The sequence below is a fragment of the Heterocephalus glaber genome, unplaced genomic scaffold, assembly GCF_053883595.1.
Source record: "Heterocephalus glaber isolate CG9 unplaced genomic scaffold, H.glaber_assembly_v1.0 deba00000768, whole genome shotgun sequence".
Classification (NCBI taxonomy): Eukaryota; Metazoa; Chordata; class Mammalia; order Rodentia; family Bathyergidae; genus Heterocephalus; species Heterocephalus glaber.
In genome coordinates this window covers 1641371-1661206 of record NW_028258162.1, presented here as the reverse complement: position 1 = coordinate 1661206, position 19836 = coordinate 1641371, and the positions used below count along the sequence as shown (strand labels likewise).

Sequence of the window (19836 nt, the reverse complement as noted above, 5' to 3'; positions counted from 1 at the left end):
GGCAGCACCGTGACTTTTGTTATTCACACCTGATGTTTATAGAAGCTCTGCCCATGCCCAGCCCCGTTCTAACAGCTTCCGAGGAAGCGCAAGCCAAGGAGATAGATGTCTGGGCGAAGCGGCATCTTTGGAGCTGGATTTAAAGGATGGGCTTGGATGCTGGCTGACAGATGTGTGTTCTAGGAATTTTTGCATTTCTGATGGATGAAAATGCTATCATTATGATTTGCCTTTATAAGAAAGGTTGTGCACCTGCTTATATGTTAACGGGCCGTTTGTGTTTCTTCTGGCTGCATAAGTGAACTGGACAGTTCTCATTTTTTTGAATTGTGCTTTTCTTGTTGATTTGGAAGAGCTCTTTACATATGGAGGAACCCAAGGAAAAGGGGGTGCAAATGCACTGTGGTGTAAGCTGGCATAGCACGCACAAAGGTGCAAAGTTTAACTTGGTTTTGGGAGAAGCTGCTCGAGGTGGAGCAGGGCAGGGAGGCAGAGGGCAGTTCCAATGCTGGGCTGAGGAACCTGTTCTTATCCTGCAGGTCATAGGGAGCTACAGAGGGGTTTTGAGCAGGGAAGGGACACGACTGAATCTATATTTTCGAAAATTGCTTTGAGTAAGAGATTATAACGGATGGAGGGAAGAGATAGAAGGATAGATTGAGGGCTGGAAATGGAGAATCTCAAATGTCTAAGGAAAGGGGTCTCTTTGGTTTGCTGGGCAGTAGGGAGCCATAGAATGTTCTGGGTGATAACCAAGGGTGGTCACAGAGGCAGGAGGGTGGAGAACTGCCTGCTACATCACTGCATGTTCATGTGTATCTGTGAGTGTGCTTCCCTGGTTTCCCGGGTATAAAGGGGGGCAGGGTGGGTCGAGGTCAAGGGTGATGTCTGGATAGGGCAAGTGGGTTTGTTTCCCAGCATGAGACTCTGTCCCTGCAGACACCTCAGCTGCTCACGGGTGCCCAGTGCTGTGTCATCTGTCCTGGGCCACAGGACTGACCTCCAGCCCCGACAGACAGGGCCCTTACCCGGGGTAACCCAGGCAGGAAATGTGAACCAAGAGTTTCCAGGGTGCACCAAAGTGGAAGAAGGAGAGGGAATGGCATCTTGGCAACCGAGGGGGATCTTTGTGCTCCCACAAATCCCAGGGGGGAGCCCCCTCCTCTCTGGGAGCCGCCCCATACCTGGTCAGCACTTCCGGTGAGAAGGCACAGGGCCTGGCTTGGTCAGAGCCCTAAGAAGGCTTGGGCCTTGTCTGATTTTCTTCCTTGTAATTTTTTTTTTTTTTTTTTTTTTTGAGACAGGATCTCACTGTGTAGCTTAGTCAACAGCACCAGCTAAGGACTAAGTCTTGAACATATGGAATTCAGTGCTTTGCCCTTGAGTCTGGAGAGACGAGTCTGGGGAATATCTTGCCTGGGAAAAGGTCCAAATGCAAACTCTGTGGACTACATGTTGCTTTCACACCATCACCAAGTCCAGAGAAGTAAACCGGGCTACCATTGGCTGGGGACTGTATATATTTGACTTTTTTTTTTTTTTAAAGACAACGATGTGTAAAGGAAATCTGATTGGCCCTGTGCCCAGATAATTCCCGTTGGCTTTTTAGATTATCAGTCAATACTGAAAAGTGTAAAATGAAAAGCTAAAGCCCCACACATAGCCCTCCATGCCCCTCCATCTTCCCAGAGAGCAACCACCAAGACCTGTGTCCTTCTGAGAAAATACAGAGGAAATAGCACACATCTCTGCAGAACCTTTTATCAAACTATGCTCACCAAAGGGGTCAGTTATGCAATCTCCTATCCTTTGCATTTTTTAGTGGAGATCTGTCCCTCTGGGAACAAAGTTCCAGGGCATGGGTGTGTCTTAGTGAAGTTGCTCCCTGTTGATGGATTCCAAGAGTCTTTTGCCTTTTTTTTTTTTTTTTTTTTAAGATAGTCTCACTATATAGCCCAGGTTGCCCTCAAACTCATGCCAATTCTCCTGCCTCAGCCTCCCAAGTGCTGGGATGACAGACAGGCATGGGCCACCATGCCCAGCTGGTTTCTTTGATCTCGATTACACTCAGTGTTGTTTTGACTGATGGTCCTTGGGTATTTTTCCATCAGCACGCTATGGAGCTTTGGCAAATCACCACTCTGCACTTTACTCCAACAGGTTCTTTGTTTTGGAGCGGTGTTGGGGATCAAACCCAGGGCCTCCCAATGCCAGGCAAATGCTTGCTCTACCACTGAGCTACAGCCCCAGACTTAACAGTAGTTTTGAGAGTTCCCCTTTCCTCCTCCCTTCAGCAGCAAAATATTATCAATCATTCATTTTTGCCAACCTGGTAGCTTTCAAAGTGGCAAGCCAATTATGTTTGGGTTTGTTTTGTTTTTTGTTTTTTTGGTACCAGGGATTGAACTCAGGACTTTGTGCTTGCGAGGCAGGCGGGGGAACCACTGAGCTACATCCCCGGCCCTGTGTTTGGGTTTGGATTCTTTAATGAGCATCTGATTACAGGCGCGATTGAGCATCTTTCTGAGAAGAGCTTGTTCACAGCCCCTGCTCTGTTTTCTGATGGGTGAGTCACCTCTCTCGAATTGATCTGAAAGAGCCCTTTATGTGTGAGGGAAATTAACTTTCATCTTATTTTCCTCAATGAACTTCTGTCATATGTGCTGCAATGTTTTTTGCAGTGTAGTGTTTGTCCTGTTTTTAAACCTTGTTTATGTATTTTTTATTCCATTTATATAGTTTTTCTTTTTACCCGGTTAAAGGCATCAATGTTGGCTTTCATGGCGCCTGGGGATGAAAATATTTATACAGCGCAGTTCACACAGCCTTTCCACATTATCACAGTTGATTCTTGTGGCAGCCTTTGTGGAAGACTGGGAGAATTTTTAGCTTGCTTTCTTTGTTTCTTTTTCTGTGGCAGGGACTTCCTATGTAGCCCAGGCTGGCCTTGAACTCTCAGCAATCCTTCTGCCTCAGCTTCCTGGGTGCTGGATTACAGTCATGCACACACCTCACCTAGGAACATTCCTAATTGGGAAAACTACAAGCATCTTATCTTCCTTTAAGTGCTAGTGTTAAAAATTTTTTTGTTTTTTTTCTTTGAGACAAGGTCTCAAAGTTCAAGCTAGCCCTGAACTCAGCCTCCCAAGTGCTGGGAGCCACCATGTCAGGCTAAAAAAAATATTTTTAAATTGTAAAATTAACTCGTAGCTGTTAGAAACGAACACTCCAGCAATGTAGAAGACATAACACATAAGACAGAGGGTTCGAGGTGAGGGGGGGTCACAGCCCACTCCCCATCTCCAGTTTGTTCTGAGCAAACTCTTGCCAGGGGCTAGGGATGCCTCCCCAGGAGCCGGGCTGTTCCAGCGTCTGTGCCTCCAGGAGGCGCTAGGAGCCGCATAAACACGTCCCAGAGTGGGCAGCCAGCCAGGCAGTTGATCCACTTACAGCAGACTCACAGCCCGAGTTCGAGTCTCAGCATGGCAGCTGTGTGAGTGTGGGCAGGTGCCTTTCCCTCTCTGCGCCTCTAACCTCGTCTGTGAGACAGGAATCACAGTTTCTATCCCAGAGGCGTGAAATAATGTTCCTAAAGTGCGATCAAGCTGCGAAGCCCTCGCTTTGGAGCCGTCCGCCCTTCCTGGATCCAGTGCTCACTGCCACAGGACTTGATGTCCAGTGCAGGCCATGAGCTGTCACCGCTGAACATCAGGATCCCTCTCTCCTCTTATCCCAGAAGCCCAGAGAGAGGAAGCGCCGCGCCTAAGGTCACCCAGCCCCAGGCGGCCAGGCACCGAGTCCCAGCTCCTTAACCATGACATCACTCGCCCAGTTCCTCCGCGCCGACCACTGCAGCGGCTCGCACGGCCGCCTGTGTCGCCGCTCCTGGGCACCAGGGGGCGCTCCGAACGCCCTTGCTCCGCTCAGGTCCGGACTCCTGCAGTCGTGGGGAGGCGCCACTGCTTTCCGGTCTCCTCTGCTCCAACCGCGCATCTTCCTGCCTCTGTCTTCCCCGTGCTCCTGCCCCTCTCTCCTACCTGGGGCAAAGGTCCCTCTCGCGGCCTGTGCGCATCCCAATGTGCAGGACACCCGCCAGGCAACCAGGGCCCATGCCCAAGTTCAGGGGGCGCTGAATCAGGGCCTGCGGCGGGGTGGGGGCGCTGTCGCCAGGACCAGACTGCTGGGCGCGCGTCCCGGGGGCGCGGAGGGGCGGGATGCCCGGGGGACGCGCAGGGCCCTAGTGCTGTGCGGCTCCCGCAGGCGACTGGCGCTCTCTGGGCCTCGGTCTCCTCCTCGGCTACCCCGAGAGGGGCGCAGCAGGAGAAGCTTGGGCGACGGGGTCCGCGTTTGCTCCGTGTAGACTCGGGGATCTTGGGAAAATGGAAGGGTCCCTGTGCCCCGTCTTCCGCGCCCGGCTTCCTTGGCACACTCCCTGCACGAGCCCCGCCGACCCGTGCGCGCTGCACTTGTCCAGGCTCGGGTGACGTCGCCGGCTGGGGCGGCACCCGTTCTCGCCCCCCCCCAACACACGCGAGAGCGCACACACCTTCCGAAGGGGGAAACTGAGGCCGGGCGCCAGAGGCCACGCCCCAAGGTCACGGCACGAGTGGCGCAGCGGACAAGAGGGCGGCGCCGGGGAGGCGCAGGGCCGGGGCGCTGGGGTCGAGATCCTGGGCTCCTAGCGCCCCGGGCCCCCCGCTCCCGCGCCCGTGGGGCCGCGCCCGCCTCGGGACTGCGCGCTCGGCGGCTGCAGGCGGACGGCGAGGTAGGCGCTGCGGAGCGCGGGGATCCCGGGGTCGCGGCTCTGGCTCTGGGGCCGAGGTGGGGATTCGAGATCGGGACGGGGGTCCCGGGCCGCAGCGGCGGGGACTGCGCCGACTGCAGGCGGGTGGGTGGGAGGTGGGGAGGGTGGCCCGGGCGACCCAGCTGCACCGAGGGGGCCAACGCCAGGCTTTCCGGGTCCAGGCTTTGCGGCGGGTGCGGCGGTGAGGACGCGGCCTCAGCGGCTATGCGGACGGCTTCTCTGGAAACCTTGCTAACGCGTCAGGCGCGATCTTGGGGTGGGGGCAGGGCGCCCTGGCGCCGCGTCAACGCAGCGCGTCCGTGCAACCGGCGCCTCCTGCACCCGGGGCCGGGATCGGAGTCCCGGGGTCGCCCAGCCTCCCTCCCCTTCCCTTGTGTCCCATCCCCCACCCGGTCCTCCCGCCTCCTCGCTGAGAAATCCCGCCACCGCCCCCAAGTCCGGAACCTGCGGGCGGCCAAGGGTGAAGCATCTCCGGAATCCGCCCTGAGCCTGGTGGACTGGACGCGCCCAGGGAAGGGGTGAGAAGCTTAGGCTGGGCCGGAGGGGCCGATCCGAAACTGTCCCTGTCCCTGACCCCGTGTGTAACCTGGGGCAGCATCTCCTCCTGTTACCCCCACAACTGGCTCTCATTTTGGGGGGCCCTCTGGCCAGACCCCCACGGGAGTGGGTTAGGGACAGGGCTTGGGGACCCTGGAACCCTACCTGCCAGCCAGAGTGGGAACTTCCGGCTCAGGAGCTTAGAGTGTCCCCCCACCCCGACCCGGACCAGAGCTGGCTGCCAGGCTGGGCAGGGCAGGACTGGTAAAGGCAAGGCTTCCTTGCACCCCCAAAAGTCCTGGGGAGACCTTCCATGTTTCTGCCAGGCAGTTGCCACTTGAAATTGCCAAGCTGTCAGCTGTCATAGGTGATCTGTTCTTGGAGCAAGCTGAGCAGAAAGATGACAGTGTGTATCCCTCCCCCGGCCCCATGCAAGCACAGCCCTGCCTGGTCAGCTCTGCACATGGCTCCGAGCATGTTCATTTGGTGGTGGCCAGAGCCTGGTGCTGGGCTAGAAGCAGGACTCTGCTGTGCCCTTTGTTTTTTTCTTGTTGTTGTTTGTTTGTGTGAGTTTGGGTTTTTGAGACAGGGTCTTACTATGTAGTTCAGGCTGGCCTTGAACTCGAAGTGATCCTCCTGCCTCAGCCTCCTCGATTGCCAAGATTACAGGTGTGCGCCATCGTGTCCCCACATGCTGGGGCCCATCTCCACTGACAGTGGACACCTGGCCTGTGCAGTCCCCTCTAATCAACTGTGAAGGGAGGTGGCTGACACAGGTTCTTGGGTCGCCCCGTCCTGTGTTATGCCCAGCTCTGCACATGGACTGGCAAGGTGGCTGTCACCCACCTTGGTAGGTGGCACAACCTGCACGGTATCAGAGCCTGAACTGGAGTTGGAAGGAAGAGGAGAAAAGCAGCCTCCAGCCCCCAGCTAAAGGTGGGGAAAGAGAAGTGGAGAGGTGGCTCCGGGCACCACAGTGCCCACAGGCCAGCTAGTGAGCACCAGTGCTGGAGGGCACCCTGGGGCCCAGAAACAGGGCTGGCCAGAGGCGGGGCCATGTCCAAGGTCACACAGCACTTGGGGTTGAGGGACCCTGTCCCTAGCTTTTCAGCACCACAGGTGCCCAGTCCCTTTGGGGAGCTGCCGCCTGAGAAAGGCTCCAGAGGGCTTGGTGACCCTGCCCCCAGAGGTCCCTACATGGAGGGATAAGGGGGAGGCCAGCACTCTCTTCTGCAGGGCGCTCTGGTTCCTGCTTGTATTGCAAACATGAAGTAATCTTGGGTCTCTTGACTGGAGTTGCCACCGTCTCTTGGCTGATTAAAGGGCCCGTGGCAGCCAGCCTTGCAGCTCATGCTGGGTTTTAGTTGTGTCCCCTTCCCTGCTGTCCAGAGGGGAACTGGGACCCCTTGTGTTCTCGGCCTCTTTCCACACCAGCCTTCTCACTACTGCTTCGGGCCGTGCACTTAAGCTTCCCTTGCTAGGAAGGACACAGTGGCTCTGTTCTGATAGTAATTTCCCCATGCCCACCAGGCCTCACAGTGCTCAGTGCCCAGGGGTCCTGGTCTCCAAGGGGTGGGGCTCGGGCTGTTCCTTCCCACCTGGAGGCACCCGGACCTCTCGCATGGACGAGGCACCTGGTGGCCCATCCTGCTGGCGAAGTCTGTGTGGCCCAGATGCCCATAGCTCAGCGGTTTTTTGGGCAGCCTCTTCTAGTGTCCCTGTGTCCCCACAAAGGCTGCTTACCCTGGCTTGACTCCTCAGACGGCACGCACCACCCCGCCACCTGGAACGCCCGTGCATTCCTTAGGGCTCTTGTCTCTGTCTGCAGAGTCTGCTTGGAGTGGCCAGTCCCCCAGGGGACTACTGCCCCCACTTCACACCTCTGGTGATATGCCAGTCTCCCAGACCCTCCTCCCTCCTGCCAGGCCACCGCACCGAGTGCCAACTCAGAAAGGCAGGCAGCATGCTGCCACAGTGTCTGATGGAGGTGGTGGTGATTCCAGCCCGGCACATTAAGTGTCTGTGCCATGCCAGTCCCAGTCACAGGGCATCTCCCATATATCCGAGCATTTCATCTGCAGAACCACAGACCCGTCTACTAACTGGCAGGGGAGTTCCCGGAGCTTCCAGTTAAAACCCTGCAGGCCAGCAGCAGCCATGGAGAACGCTGTTCCTGGTTACCTAGAGCCCTGAGTCTGCTGGTTGTGTGCCCAGATGCCCTGGGGGAGGTCACCCGCGGGTCCCTGTGTGCCGCAGTGACACTGAAGCCCTTAGTATGAACTGGCAAGCTGTGCACATGCGCATCCCTCTGGTAGGGATAGTCCCTTCCACCCCAAGCAGCGTGGTGGCTAAGGCCCTACCTTGTTCCTAGCACCAGGGGCTAATCTGAGTTTTCCTTGTACCAGCTGAGCAGAAATCCAGAAAAGCATGCTTAGAAGCCAGTGCGTCTCCTGTCACTGGAGGCAAACAAGGAGGCGAGGTTGTAGAGAAATTCCCGTGTGTGGCTGAGGTTTGATATTCTCGAGGCCCCTTTGAGCTCTAAGAATCCCCGGGCCAGTGGTTTATTCTGTATTTTGCAGTTTTCGTAATTACCTGAGCATTGGCAGAAAGCTATCGGGATGGTAACATAGGTTGGTAAAAATGCTAAGCTCCAGGGTGTTTTAATAAAGCCGAGGGCCTAGTGCCTTTGTGGGCATGTTTCTCTCTTTTTCTTTTTAGTGTTTTTGGAGACAGGGTCTCACTATGCAGTTCAGGCTGGCCTCAAACTCATGGCCATCCTCCTGCCTTAGCCTCTGGAGTGCTGGGGATTACAGGCATGTGCCACCTTATCCAGCCTTTATGGGAACATTTCAGGATGTAGCTCAGCCAGACGCTGGATTATGACAGGGTTTTGGGCTTATCCAAGGAGCCTGTGTTGGGTATGAAACGAACCAAGAAGGAAACTGAGTGCCTTACAGCCGATCCCCAAGCAGCAGCTAAAGGCTGGAACTTGGGAAGCTGTAAGTCAGAGCTGGGCCCTTATCGCTTGGGACAGGTCCCTTCCGCTCCTGCCTGAGGCTCCGCTGACCAGTGCAGAGGACCTAATGTCTCCCAGGCTTTTTCTGGGTGCTGCTGTTGGGAATAGGGTGGAGCCTCTGTAGAGATCCCTCCCTGGCAGCCCAGGGTCCCACTTGAGTGAGTGTGGGACTCTAGGCCTCCAGGGTCATGAGGGCCCTGCAGGCGAATGGGATGGGTTCAAATCCAGGCTCTCAAGCTCCCAGCTTAGCATACAAGTCACAGACCTCCCCGAGCCTCTGTTTTCTCCTCTTTAAAATGGGGAGATGAGATGATGGTCCCTACAGGAAGGTAATTCTGTGGCAATGAAGGCCACACTAAATAAATAAGCAGATGAAGAGAAGAATTTCAGAGTGTCCAGTACTGAAAAGAACCATTCTGCCCTGCTGGGAGTTCCATGTAATGTGCAGTGGAGGGGCAGAGAGTCCCAGGGGCAAGGTCTGCATGCCTGGCCCTGCTGGCTTCTAACTCGCTGTGCAGCCCTGGACGGGTTGCCTCCTGTCTCTGATCCACTGCTCTGGTCTGTGCAATGAGGGAACAGGATGAGCCCTTCCGAGCGCACAGTGGCTCGGCAGGCAGAGCTTGGTGTTCCAGTGTGACGCATAAGCTGTCCCACAGGAAGGTGACAAACGTGGAGGCACAGTGTACACTGCTCCCGGGCCCCTCTCCTGTCATTGCTCCCCAAGATCCTCCCCATCCTGCCACTTGTGCAACCACTTTCCGAAATATGACTTGTTCTGGAGCTGTCTATAAATAGACTCAGGTTGGGGATAGGTGTTTGGCTCAGATTTCTTTTTTTTTTGGTACAGGGGATCGAACTCGGGTCCTAGCGCTTACACAGCAGGCGAAACCACTGAGCTAAATCCCTGGCCCCTGGCTCGGATTTCTTTTGCTCAGAGGGGCAGCAGCAATATTCATCTGTGCTAGCTGGGGCGTGGTGGCGCACACCTGTCAACCCAGCCCTCCGGAGGCTGAGACAGGAGGTTCCCCATGAGTTTCAGGCCAGCCTGGGCCACATAGGGAGATCCTGTCTCAAAAAAAAAAAAAAAAAAACTAGGCCAGTTTGCTTCTCTGGTCCCTGTGATGGCCATGTGGGTTGTTTTTGGGCTTGGGCTGTTCTTGAACCTGTGGCCCTGGTCCTCTAGGGCATCTACCTCGAAGATCAGCAGAGGACAGGACGGGACAGGACAGGGCCTCCGGTGGTCACACTGTCCCATTCCGGGCAAGCGGGTGGCCATCTTTGTCCTTGTCTGATTACCTGGCGGGTGTGCATTGGTTTTCCCCTATGGTTGTGATTTGTGTTTCCCCAATTGCGAATTTGGGGCATTTTCTTGTGCATCTAGTCTTCTGTCCAGCTGGGGCTTTTTATTTTCTTAGAGGTTTGGTGGGGTTTTTGGATGTTGCTGATTCTAATCCTTGATCAATTATATATGTTGTAAATATTACTTCTCTCTCTCTCTCTCTCTCTCTCTCTCTCTCTTCCTGTCTTTCTCGCTGTCCTTTACTGAGGGCGTCTTGGGAAGAACTTCATCATTTTAGAGTTATTAATTTAAATCATCAAGTCAATCTTTCTTTTGTTCTTTGTTGGTTTTTCGAGACAAGGTCTCGCTATGTCACGCTGTCCTTGAACTCACCGTGTAGCACAAGCTGGCCTCAAACTCACGATGATCCTTCTGCCTCAGTTTCCCTAGAGCTGGGATTGCAGGCGAGCACTCCCACGCCCGGCTTTACTCTCTTAGTACCATTTTGTATGTCTGAAGAAAGCCATTCCTCCTACCCTGTAGTCGTGCAGAGCCGCCTCTACCCACCTGTCACACCCCCCAGAATTGATGTGCATAGGAGGCATGAAGTAAGCATCTCCTCTTTTTCTTCCAAACACACCTGCAGCTACCCACCACCCAGGTGGCCCCGCCCCCTTTGCCGCCCCCCACGGGGCTGCCTCTCCAGGTGTCCGGAGCCTGGGCGGGGCCGACCCGGGGACGGGGCTGACCCGGGGGCGGGGCCGGGGTCCTCCCTGCCTCCACCGCTCCAGCTGCTGCTCCTGCCAAACAGGTCCGTGGTGCTGGCCGTCGCGTGCTGGCTGGCGCTGACTAGGCTCCGTGGATTAAGCAGGGGTTTAGGGTTTATGGACCTCACTGGCCCCTGGCTGGGACAGGAGCGGGCAGCGGAAGCCGATCTGAATGGGCAGCAGAGGGCTCAGCCAGGCCAGCCAGGCTGCAGGGATTTGGGGCAGGAGACACCCGGCAAGAGCCCTGGAGCCAGGTAAGGGAAGGGAGATGGTCCGGCTCGCTCTGGGGGCCTTGTCCCCTGCCAAGCTCTATCTGTGTCTGTGCCTGGCAAGCTGGGAAAAGCCCCGAGGGCCACAGCCCACAGCAGGTACCTGCCAGGTGGCAGTGTCTGGCCAGCGGGTGGGAGCTGGCACACATGCACCTGTCTCCCTGGGGCTCTGCATCCGCAGTGTCCACGGCCTGCCCGCCAGAGGGGTGGTGGTGCTGTCAGCCTGGTCTACCTCCCGGGCCCTGGAGCCGGTGCCTGGGCAGTGGCCAGCACCTGGCCTGGTAGGATTCAGCCTGTGGAAGACTCAGCTTTGCTTTAGGCCAAGAAGGGATGGGATGCTGGGTCCCAAGCCAGGCACCACCTGGGGGCTTCTAGGGTCCTGCCTGTCGAGCTGGCCGCCCCCATCCCCCAGAAGCTGCAGGCTCTGCCCCTGGCCCAGGCAGGCACCCTGGTTGTATGAGCAGGCACGTTCCCTCTGGAGCAAGGCCACCCTGGGAGGAGGGTCATCGAGGAGCAAGAGTCAGGGCCCAGGTTCTGGCCCAGTGCAGTGACCTGGGCTCAGGGTCCAGCATGCTGCAGCCTTCCTGGGATCCTCGCTTTTAACATTTGCTAAGGAGGTTCAGGCCCACAGTACAAGTGTTAAACACCATAAAAGAGCAGACCAGTCACGAAAAGCCTTTTCGGGTTACCTGGTCAGAAACATTCAGACTACACACAGGGAGTGGTGGAGCACACCTGTAATTCCAGCACTTGGGAGGCTGAGGCAGAAGGATCGCTGTGAGTTTGAGGCCAGCCTGGTCTACACAATGAGATCAAGGACAGTCTGAACCACATAGTGAGACCCTGTCTCAAAAAAGAACAAAAACAATCCAGGCCCTCCCCCAGACTCCTCGAAGCTTCTCCTGTCCCTGGCTGGAGGTCCCTCCAGTCCTGCATACCCACCCTCTCTGGGCTGGAGCCCCAGGCTGCCACCTCCTCCAGAGGGCACACATATTTGTGGACACTGGCACCAGATTTTCCTCGTCAGCAGGACTGGGGGCCGGCTGCAGCCTGGCACTGTGCAAACAGGCGGATTGTTGAGCAGAAAGAACGGCCCTCTGTGACTGGCAGAGCCCAGGGTGGACCCTGCTCCCAGCCCCAGCCCTGGCAGATCTGGTCTTGGGGGGGGGGGTCCTGGCTGCCCCAGCTGGGCACAGCCTGACCTTGAGCTCTGCCTGGGGGCTGGCTTCTGGTGAGGAGCGGCCCAGGAAGAGAGCTGGGGACCGTGCCCCCGAGGACCCCAACAGGCCACCCCATGCCCAGCCCACCTGGGCTGACGTCCAGGATGTGTGTGGGGTTATTTGCCTTCAAATTTTGTTATTATTATTTTTTTGAGACAAGGTCTCACTGTGTAGTCCAGGCTGGGCTGGAACTCATGATGATCCTCCTGCCTCAGCCTCCCTAGTGCTGAGATGACAGGCATGCTCCACCACACCTGGCTTTGCCTTAAAATTTTAATTGCTTGGCCACCAGCACGGTGGCACATGCTTGTCTTGAGACAGGAGGTTTGAAAATTCAAGGCCAGCCTGGGCAAGGTAGCAAGACCCTGCCTTAAAATAAATAAAAAGGGCTGGGGATGTAGCTCAGTGGTAGAAAGCCCTGGGTTTGAGCCCCAGGACTGCAGAGACAGAAAAAGATTGCATAAAGCGCCGTACCTGGAAGCCAGCTGAAGTCTAGCATTCTCTTGGCCTTGTGACTTCTGGCCCTGCAAGCATCTTATCTCTGTCGACATCCACCTCTCCCAGAGAGCTTTCCACAGGGTGGAGCCTTATCTCTCCGCAGGGACTGTAGGAGGGGGCTACCTGTGGCCACAGGTCCTGCATGCATAACTTTGAGCCATCCTGGAAGGACTCCCAGCCTACTCACAGGACAAGCAGGATCTGAGCAGGGTGGCAGAGACCAGGACTCACTGTTATCTGTTTGGGCAGAGCTGCAGGCGCACCTTGTGAACAGATGTTCAGGTTGTCCACTGCACAAGGGCAGTTTGCAGGCTGGCCAAGCTATAACCGTAGGGGCTGTCTCCACCAGAAGAGGGCGCCTTTTACCAATTCTCGCACCGGGTCCCTATGAGCAGCCGGAACTAGCCTTGTGCATTCTCACTGAGGAAGCTGGTGCCGGACCTGGACGTCCTGTGGGCTCCTGCGCTTAATCTTCTAGAGCCTCTCTCGAGGGACTCGCCAGGGAAAGGGACCCCAAACACCAGTCCCACTTAGACCCAACATGGCGAGTCCTCAGAGCGGACTGCAGGATTAGTCTGGCCCAGAGCAGACCTGGGGCTGCACCTCAATGTCAGCTTTTTCTGGCCGTCCACTCCTGGTTAGACCCTTCTGTGCAGAGGCAGACCCTCTATTTTATTATCTGTCGATGTCCCCCTTTCAAAAAAAGAGACCCTACCTCCGTGCCCGCCACGGAGGGGTAAATGCTCCAATTAAGGCACTCTGATTTGTAGACAAGGACATGAGCTGGACGAAGATGTTGGGTACCAGGCACTGCGGCGGTGCTGGGGACAAGTGGTGTATCACAGCCTTCTACGGGTGTCGCCCAGGTGCGGGTGGAACTGCGTAGCTGGGCCTGGAGGAGGAGGTGGCGTCGGGGGAGGGGGCGCGGGCAGGCTCAGCTGCCCAGTGCTGGGCCCCACATCCCCGCTGCCCGCCCCGTTTCCGGTGGGCCGGCCAGGGTGCAGTTCCCCGGCAGCGCGACAGGTGGCAGCAGTGCATGGGGAGGGACGCTCTCAGGCTGGCCTCCGTGCCCACGCAAACCCTGAGCTGGAGCCCAGGGCCTAGTCTGCAGCTGGCAGTGCCCTTTCTCCCCTCGGAGGCCTGCAGCACCAGCTGGGCCCTGAGCTGTCCTTTATTTTTTTGTTTTGAGTCAGGGTCTCACTATGTAATTTAGGCTGGCCTTGAACTCATAGCGATCTTCCTGCCTCAGCCTCTTGAGTCCTGGGATGACAGGCACGCGCCACCGCGCCCCGTGTGGGCCTTGTCTTTTTCAGCATTGTGTCTCAAAGCAGGACCCAGGGAGCTGAGTTCAGACCATTCCAATAACAGCAAGGGGATATTTGCCCTTTTTGCCCTTGTTCTAGAGGCTTTAGGACTTGTTGGCTAATGGCTGTATGTTCTTGTGCTGAAGAGATGTCTGCGTGTCCATTTCTGATATAATGCCCACAGGCAGTCTTGAGATCCCCAATGAAGCGTCTAAGCCAGGCATGGTGGCATATGCGTATCATCCAGCCCTTGAGTGGCTGAGGCAGGAGGGTCACAAAGTCAAGTCCCATTTGGGCAACTTAGCTAGACCCTGTCTCAGGGAAAAGAAAGGCCGAACTGTAGGTCCATGCAAAGGCCCTGGTTTCAGTTCCCAGAGTTCGAGAAGAGAGTGCATTTGACGGAAGGTGGCTGCTGTCCCCAGACTGTCCAGGAAAGGGGGGTCAGGCGCGGAGCAGGCCTCTCCAGGGTGGTCATGGGAGTGTCCCATCCCCCTGTGTGGGTCCCCACAGTCAGGGCCGACCCTGTGGGAGCGAGCAGGAGGGCTCTGGGGAGGCTGACATGGACTGCGGAAGCCAGGGGCAGAAGCAGAACCAGCCCTGCCCCAGGCTGGTTTGCTTAGGAGCTGCCCTTTGCGGGTGATGCTTATGCAGGCAGATGAGTCATGACAATGTCAGTTCCCACTAGTTTGAGGCCACATAATGAGTTCAGAGACAGCCTGGAACACATGACCAGACCCTAGCTCAACAACAACATCCACAAAGTACGTTTTCAGGTTTCCATCCCTCACAGGCAGGGCCTCTGAAAGGAGGACTGGGCCCCAGAAGGACGTGGTGAGGACAGGTGACATGAGCCCATATCCTGGGCCCGGGCAGGAATGACCCACCTGCTGGGCTCCTGCAGCCTGTGGGGCTGGCGAGCCCGTCATGTCTGTCACCCCCAAAGGCCTGCTTGCTTTTCCTTGTCACAGAGGAATCCTGCTGTCTCCAGGCTCCTCGGTGAAGAGGGCACCAGGAGCAGCGACCCCACCCCCCTGTGGCTCCCCTCCCTGGGGATCCGCTGTCCCAGGTGCCTTCTGTCAGCCCACACACGTGCACATGCAGGGGTGGGTGTGCACACGTGTGCTCGGCCCTCCCACACACTAGGCAGGCGCGTACCACCGAGCCGCACACCCTTGGCCCCTTCTCTTTATTTTCTGGTTTTTTGAGGCAGGGCCTCACTCTGTATTCCAGGATGGCGTTGGACTCACTATGTAGCTGGCCTCGAACTTGAGGTGATCCTCCTGCCTCAGCCTCCTGACTGCTGGAATTACTTCCTGCCCTTGCTGTATTTTATGCAGAACAGCACAGGCCTGCTGACAGCACCTGTGCTGGTGTTGATAGCAGCGTTTTGGTCTGGCTGATTTATCTTCACGTGAAAATCCAATTAGTGTGAGTGACACTGGGCTTTCATTGACAGGGCAGATGTGAGGTTTGCGCATGCTGAGTGGCTGGTGGACACGGGCCCTGGGGATGAGCCCAGCACGTGGCCCCACAGGGTGCAGCCCAGTCCCCTCCTCTGCCCCTGCCCAAAGCCAACAGCGGAGTCCCCTGGAGGGTGACCCTGTGGCTCCCAATGACCCCTGGCTGAGGCTGCTGCCTCACATGCTGCCACTGTGCCTGGGATCAGGCTTTGAGAACAGGCGCTGAGCACCACCGCCTGCTGGGCTGATCCCGACAGGCTATGTGTCTTAGGGCAAATCACTCACCCTCTCTGGGCTTCCCTCATTGGTGATCAAACTGGAAAACAAACTCCACTTTGTGGAGCTGTTTGCAGGATCGTGCCAGCTGTTGTCACCAGCACTTGGGAGTGGCCTCTCCAGAGGCCCAGATGGGCATCACGATGTAGCTAATTGGGGTAGCACATCGTAGGTGGCCATAAATGCTGGGGACTTGGTGAGAATGCTGTGGAACACGCACGGTCTCCTCCAAGATGGATGCAAATAGCGAATCCAACGCCACACGCCCTGCCCGCGTTTCCCCCAAGTCCGTGGCTGTGGCGTGGTTAAGCGGCCCGGAAGAGGGTGCTGTCTAAATCAGCAAGATGAAGAGGACAAGACGGAGCGCTGAACCTCCTGAGCCCCGGCGTTTTAGGAGCATTTAGCAGGTCCGTTGGCCCGGCAGGCGCCCCCTGGCGGTTGTTAGCAAGGAGTGCAGATGTGTTCATTCGTGAGGTGGCCTGGCTGCTGAGCTTAGGCGTGCACAATCCGGTGCTAACGCGGCGGCGAAAGCGCGACCCGAGTCCCCAGCCGCGGCTACCCTGCGTGGCGCCCTAGTGACTGCATCCGGGGGGGCTGCCCTGGAGACGCACAGCCTCCCTCACCTAACTGTTCTAGATTCTGTTTATTTCTTTATGAGTACATGTTTGCCATACAGAATGACTGCTTGCGTGGTGCGTATTTGGCGCATGTACATGATACATCTTAATTATTTTTTATGACCCTTCTCTCCGCCCTTCATATCTCGGCCCCCATTCCATTCCCTGTTTCCTTTGATCTATCATTTATTTTGCTCCTTATTTATACTTTGGATTTCTCATAGGAGAGAAACCATAGGGTAGTTAAGCTTGTGTGTCTAGTTTATTTCACTTAGCATTGTTTTCAAGGTGCATCCATTTTCTTATGGATTTCCTATGGTTCGAATTTGTCCTTTATGGCAGAGTAGCACCCCATTGTGTATAAATAGCACACTTTCTTTATCCACTCACCATTCGTCTGTTGTTGAGTAGGTAGGCTGCTTCTGAGATGTGGCTGTTATGTTAGGATGTTCTGAGATTTGTGCTGCTATAAGCACAGGTATGGAAATAGTCCCTCAATTTCTTCACCTGGGCCCAAATTTAAGTAAAGTTGCAAGGAAAGCTATCCAGGGCTGTCAGAAACCTCCATTAATTTCCCAGAGGGACGCCTCTTTCTTATAAAACCTTTCACTGACAGGCGCCTTTAAAGATCGGGCCCTCATAGCACCCTCTGGAGACAAAATCAGTGCTTTTGAACAACAGTTTCTGCCCTGGCTTTCTGGAACCCAGGTGTAAAGAGGGCTGGGGCATAGAAGAGGGGCTTCCCCAGCCCCCTGGTTGTGCCAGAACCAGAACAAATCTAATTTAACACGATTCATTTGCCTACCAGACGTTTACTGAGCAGCTACTATAGACCAAGCACTCTCAGGGAGCTAGGGATGCAAGGGTGAATGAACACACGGCAGTGCCCGAGTGCTGGGGGAAGCGACAGGCAGGCCTAAGCAGGTGGTTCAGCGGGATGATTACAGGTGGATTAAGGAGGGATGCGATGGAGAGAATGGCTGTGGTTTGCCCAGGAAGGGTCCTGTGTGGACCGCTTTGGAGGTCTTAGAACATGGGGCTGTTTCTCTTCTGCTGTTTTGGCTGACTGGCTTCCCTGCAGTGCTCTTCTTAGAGTTTTGTGTTCTGTGTCTCTCCCCTTCCTCCCTTCCTTCGTATTTTACCCTTTCTTCAAAATGGGATCTCACTCTGTTACCCAGGCTGGTCTAGACCTTTCAGGCTCAAGCGATCCTCCTGCTTCAGCCTCCCAAAGGCTGGGACCACATGTGTGTGCATGTTACTGCACAAGCTTCTACCTGGTTTCTTTACTGCATTAGCAGTCACGTGGATAAGGTCCAGTCTGCATTTGGGTTAGAGTGGTGGTCTTAAAACCCACCCGGCTCAGGCTGTCACCCTATTGACCGCGTCCCCAACTGTGCCATCCTGACAGCATGGTGTTGGTGGACAGTGAGGCAGGAAGCCTGGGGTCAGTGCCCATGCGTCTAGTGCCTGGGCACACAATCTCTGGGCCTCAGTTTCCCTATCTATAAAAGGAGGAACTTTTAGACTCTGGCCTCCCACTGTGGTAGGGACATGAAGGGTCGCAACACAGTAATGAAGAACAGGCCCAGAGAGGGAAGCTCCGAGTGGGCTGTGAGGCTACTCAAATTGATTTCTGTGGCTGTCACTGAGAGGAACCTACTCAGAGAGGAGGGCCTTGGAACGGGCCCAAGGCAGCTTAAGGACCAGACAGGATATCAGGGCTTTGTGGACCAGCGCTGGTAGGCTTTAAGAGCCTCCTATAAGGTGCTAGAAGTCCTCCGGGTCTTTGGATTATGATGCCTTTATTGATTTCTTTATTTTACTGGCTTTTTAAAAAAAAACAAAATAAACACTTTGTAAGGGGTGGTTTGAGACAGGGTCTCACTATGTACTCCAGGCTGGCCTTGAACTCATGGTGATCCTCCTGCCTCAGCCTCCCAAGTGCTGGGATTACAGATGTGTGCCACCACACCCAGCTCCAAAATAAACACTTCTTGAACATTTTGAAATCTATAAGAGAACACGGAGGAAAAGTCTCTCCTCCCCATCACTGCCCTGAGTAGACCTCAGGTGTAGCTCAGGCTTGGGGGTACAGGTATCTCAAGGAGAGGTGGAGCCTAGCACATGTGGGTTCCATCCCTGAAAAACAAAAGGTGTATGGTCACACAGCCCTATATAAGCATATTAGTGCTTTGCTGATTGTAAATAAATAAATTGCAATTCTTCATGGAGTTTGTGTTACATGATCTTGTCCCTCAGATCTCTTCAGAGAAGTACACATGACGCTGCTGCCACCTTTAGCACAGGACTCTGATGACTGCTGTGCCTCAGTTTACCTAACTGGGCCTCTAGAGGGGCATTGTGTGTTGCCTCCTGCACGTATGCCCTTTCAAACAGCCCCTATCTCTGGGTATAAAAGTCTATGTGCATGAGCAGGGAGCATGGCAGGATTTGCTCTAAGAGTGAACTGTCCCCTGTAGCCCTCTTTGTGGTCTTCTTGGGCAAAGGGCGTTACCCTCTTCCCCTGGGATGCTTGGACTCTGCTGCTGCGGGCCCCACCCAGGGCTGGGGTGGGCTGGCAGCACCAGCCCGGCATCTCCCAGAGTAGCTGGAGCCATTTCAGACTTGACAAACTTTTTCTGAGAAGAGCTGGATTGTGGGTGTTTTAGCTTTTGCAGACCTTTTGTCTGTGTTGCAATTATTCAACTTCCTGTTGTAGCACCAAAGTAGCTGTGTACCATACTTAAGGGAGCGGGTGGCTCTGCTCTAATAAAACTTTATTTGAAAAGCAGAAACAGGCAGCGAAGTGGATCCGGCTCTCAGGCCAAATCTTTGGACTTTAGCCTGCAGAGCACTTCCTGGGGACCAGGCCTGGCCCTGGCTGGCAGTTATGATCTAGCCCTCCGGGGCGATGAGAAGACAGGATGGGGGAACCTGAGGGTACCAGGCAGTTTCTGACCTAAAGGAGGGGCGATCTGCGGTGGCCTTCTAGGAGGATGACGTTGACAGCTGGACCCCCAAGTCTCAGCCGTGACCCAGGCATGGCAGGAGTTGGGGGGAGCTGAGAAACCTTTGGGGAGAGGAACAGTCGACGGGGTGGGGGGTGACAAGGCTGTCGGAAGTGGGGGACTGGAGCGTGGTTGGGGCGTGGGACGTGAAATGGGTCAAAACAAGCAATTTGGGAATAAGAGGCTCTGCAGGTTGAGTCCCTGCCTATGAGCTGCTCTGGGCGGAACCCCAAATGTCCCCTTCTCTTTGGAATCTCTCCTGGGGTAGAGCTGCAGGTGCCTTCCTCCCGTCCTCACTCCGTAGGATACTGGGCATCGTGGCGCCCCCTGGAGGCCTCACCGAGTAAGTGCTAAATAATACGTTAAACTAAACCGCGGGGGGAGTCGGGCAGGGGTCGGGTGTGTCCGATGAGCTGCACGTTGAGGAGACTGAGACTGAGGAGGCTCAGCAGTTTGCCCAGTCGTGTATGGGTTCTGTCCAGTTAGCCATTTCAGTAGAAAAACTGGCCCGCCTATCCTCTCCCTGCTAGGACTTTTCTCACTCGCCTCGTGAGTCCCTAAATGATTCATCTCCAAGCAGTTAGCCGTGCACAAGCGAAAAGGCACCGTTTGCCGGAAGATAAAGCAAGAGAATGAAGGGGCACTTCGTTTCCGGGGGCTCCACCCTCTGGTATTTCACACTCGGCCTGGGAAACCCGACCCCTTCCCAATCCCAGGGGAACAATGTCGCAGAGACCGGCCTGGGGCTGGAGCAGCGAGTGCCTGGGATCGCTGGAGAATC

At 55.6% G+C, this 19836-nt stretch overlaps 1 protein-coding gene across 9 annotated transcripts in view; it reads left to right on the top strand.

Annotated features, from left to right (window-relative positions):
- The window catches only part of Iqsec1 (IQ motif and Sec7 domain ArfGEF 1), a 280229-nt gene that overhangs the window by 222349 nt on the left and 38044 nt on the right, over nt 1-19836 (top strand). The window contains exon 1 of one of the 9 annotated variants that reach the window (XM_087207192.1): nt 10485-10657. The exons of the other annotated variants lie outside the window; for them this stretch is intronic. Within the exon in view, the coding sequence (XP_087063318.1) occupies nt 10521-10657 (137 nt within the window). The 5' untranslated portion in view covers nt 10485-10520. Of the gene's footprint in view, nt 1-10484; nt 10658-19836 lie in introns of those variants that run through there. 9 annotated transcript variants of the gene reach the window in all.